This window comes from Toxotes jaculatrix, chromosome 11 (genome assembly GCF_017976425.1).
Source record: "Toxotes jaculatrix isolate fToxJac2 chromosome 11, fToxJac2.pri, whole genome shotgun sequence".
Taxonomy (NCBI): Eukaryota; Metazoa; Chordata; class Actinopteri; family Toxotidae; genus Toxotes; species Toxotes jaculatrix.
The window spans coordinates 1,353,448-1,356,379 of NC_054404.1; the positions used below are offsets into that span (position 1 = coordinate 1,353,448).

At 50.3% G+C, this 2,932-nt stretch overlaps 1 protein-coding gene across 1 annotated transcript; it reads left to right on the forward strand.

Annotated features, from left to right (window-relative positions):
• Positions 1 to 860: 860 nt before the first annotated feature.
• Positions 861 to 2,348, forward strand: LOC121189711 (D(1)-like dopamine receptor). Its single transcript, XM_041050103.1, has one exon. It carries the CDS (start codon positions 861 to 863, stop codon positions 2,346 to 2,348), a length of 1,488 nt encoding a protein of 495 aa, XP_040906037.1.
• The last annotated feature ends 584 nt before the right edge of the window (positions 2,349 to 2,932 follow it).

The window sequence follows — 2,932 nt, forward strand, 5'->3', positions numbered from 1 at the left end:
TCACCATTTTCTGATGTTCGACAAACCAAACAACTAATTGATTAATCGAGAAAATCAGCTCATTAAATAGCTCCTGAAATATCTAACGTCGAATAATGGTGTTAGTAACAGTCTGTTATTTTAATGTTGTCCTTATTCCTTGTAAATAACTGCATCAAATCTTAGATTCACTTCCATGATCTAAATCTAAAATTATTTTTTTAAATCCCTTTATATTAATTTTCATCTTATTCTCTTTTAATTGGTCGAGTCTTTGTGTCTCAGAGAAACGCAGGACAGCGGATGTGTCCTTTAACGCACAGCTGCTGAAGCTTCTTCTCCTGGGACATTCACTCAGGATTTCCTCAGACTCACACTTTCCACGCGGACTCGTTCTGGTTGTTTGAAACTCTGTTCACTGAACCGGTGACAGTAATCTATTACCTGTGCTGAGGAGGTAAACCAACCGCAGCGGCTTCCACCTGAGCGCGAGTCTGAGCGCGTCACACAGAGAGGGGAGTCCGCGGTGAGTCACAGCGGGACGGACACATCTGCTCCTGTGGAGGTGCTTCACTTTTACAGGATTTATTAGTGTTTCAGTTATTATTATTATTCTTTAAATCTTGATTATTAAAAGTGATGAATGTCGGCGGAGGATTGATTTGCGCTTGGATTGAGAATCACGTTTTTAAAAGACGCGTGCAGATGAAGAGCAAACGGGATTTTTATTGACTAAACTCATCCTTTCCCTTCCTGTTCTTATCCTTCACTCAGAGATCAGAGGATGGTCTGTGTCAGGAGCAGCTGTAAAGCGCAGAGGCGGTCTTCAGTGTGGACATTAGTTGCCTGTTGCCGCCTTTAAGCACCGTCCGTGGGCAGAAATGGGAAACTACACGACGTGGAGTAATTTCACCCAAGTTCTGTCGGAGCTCGACGGGACGGGCGGCGCGGAAGAGGAGGACGAGGAGGAGGACGCCGGGATCGGCGGAGGGAGCGGCGGACTGCGCGTCCTCGTCGGCTGCGTCCTCTTCCTGCTCATCGTGTCCACGCTGCTCGGGAACACGCTGGTGTGCGCCGCCGTGGTCAAGTTCCGGCACCTGCGCTCCAAAGTCACCAACTTCTTCGTCATCTCGCTGGCCGTGTCTGACCTGTTCGTGGCCGTGCTCGTGATGCCCTGGGAAGCCATCACGGAGGTGACGGGCACGTGGCTTTTTGGACGGTTCTGTGGCGTCTGGATCGCCTTTGACATCATGTGCTCCACAGCCTCCATCCTCAACCTGTGCATCATCAGTGTGGACCGCTACTGGGCCATCGCCAGCCCCTTCAAGTATGAGCGGAAAATGACTCACCAGGTGGCGTTCGTCATGATCGGGGTGGCGTGGACGCTGTCGATCCTCATCTCCTTCATCCCAGTGCAGCTCAACTGGCACCGGGCCGGGGAGGAGGAGGAGGACGCAATTGAAGAGGCGGTGGCAACAATGGCGGCCAGCGGCAGGAACTTCACAAACAGCAGCAACCACAGCGCCACTGTCGCCAAGAGCTGCGTCGCCAACTTAAACAAAACCTACGCTATATCCTCATCCCTCATTAGCTTCTACATCCCGGTGGTGATCATGATTGCCACTTACACCCGGATCTACCGCATTGCTCAGACCCAGATCCGCCGGATCACATCGCTGGAGCGGGCAGCGGAGCAGGCGCAGAACCAAGGACACGGCATGAACCGCAACCAGCAGCAGCAGCACAGGCCCAATGATGAAGCCTCACTGAAGTCGTCATTCAAGAAGGAAACCAAAGTCCTGAAGACGCTCTCTATCATCATGGGGGTGTTCGTCTTTTGCTGGCTGCCGTTCTTTGTCCTCAACTGCACTGTCCCCTTCTGCGACCCGCCCTGTGTCAGCGACACCACCTTCACCGTCTTCGTCTGGTTTGGCTGGGCCAACTCGTCCCTCAACCCCGTCATTTACGCATTCAACGCGGACTTCCGCCGGGCCTTCGCCACCATTCTGGGTTGCAACAGGATGTGCTCCAACAATGCGGTGGAAGCTGTGAACTTCAGCAACGAGCTTGTTTCTTACCACCATGACACGACGCTCCACAAGGAGGCGCTGGTCCCTGCGCAGCCGCAGCAACATCCGCGCTCCATCAACGTCGTGTCGGACCACCTGGAGGACATGAGCGCGCAGTTTGACGAGGAGTCACTCATCTCTAACGGTTCTCGGAACCACAACAGACTCCTGCTGCTTCCCGCCACCGTCCAGTTCGAGGATGACCCGGAGATCTCTTTGGAAACGATCACGCCGTTCACCTCAGTGGAGGGGCTGGAGAGCGATGCACTAATACCTGGGCAAGTGCACCAGGATGGATAGGACATGACTGACAGCCATAATTAAAGAGGAAGTTCCTTCCTTCAAAATAAAAGCACTGAATTCAGTTTGGCTGTGATGACACCTGTCCTTCATAATGTCTGCTGTTGACTGATTTGGAATAACGGGAGGACTTTGAGAACTTTAAAATCCAGCTGCTTTTTAAAGCCCAGAGAAAGGCAACGCGTCAGAGAGGCTTTACTGTATAGGCGTCAGATAAAGTGCCATTATTAGAATTTAATGATTTCTTTTTTGTGATCACTGGCTTGTTTTGTTTAATTATGTTTGTACTTATTTAAATAGAAGCAGCAGATTTAGTTATTAGACCTACCTGATGCAGAAAGGTTGGATATTAAGTAAAAGACTTAATTAAACCTAATTTATTATACTCAACCACTGAGTGCTTCAGTTATTTTCTGTACTGTACGTCAATGTAAAACATGGTATCTGCACCACATGTAGGGCAGGCTGCTTCCTTAAGGTCAGAGGGCCTATAATAAACATGCAGCCCAGGCTGTGTCCGCTGAAGGCCGAGCATGTGGATGATGACCTGTGAGTCTGAAGAGGGTGGACCCTGAAATGAGACA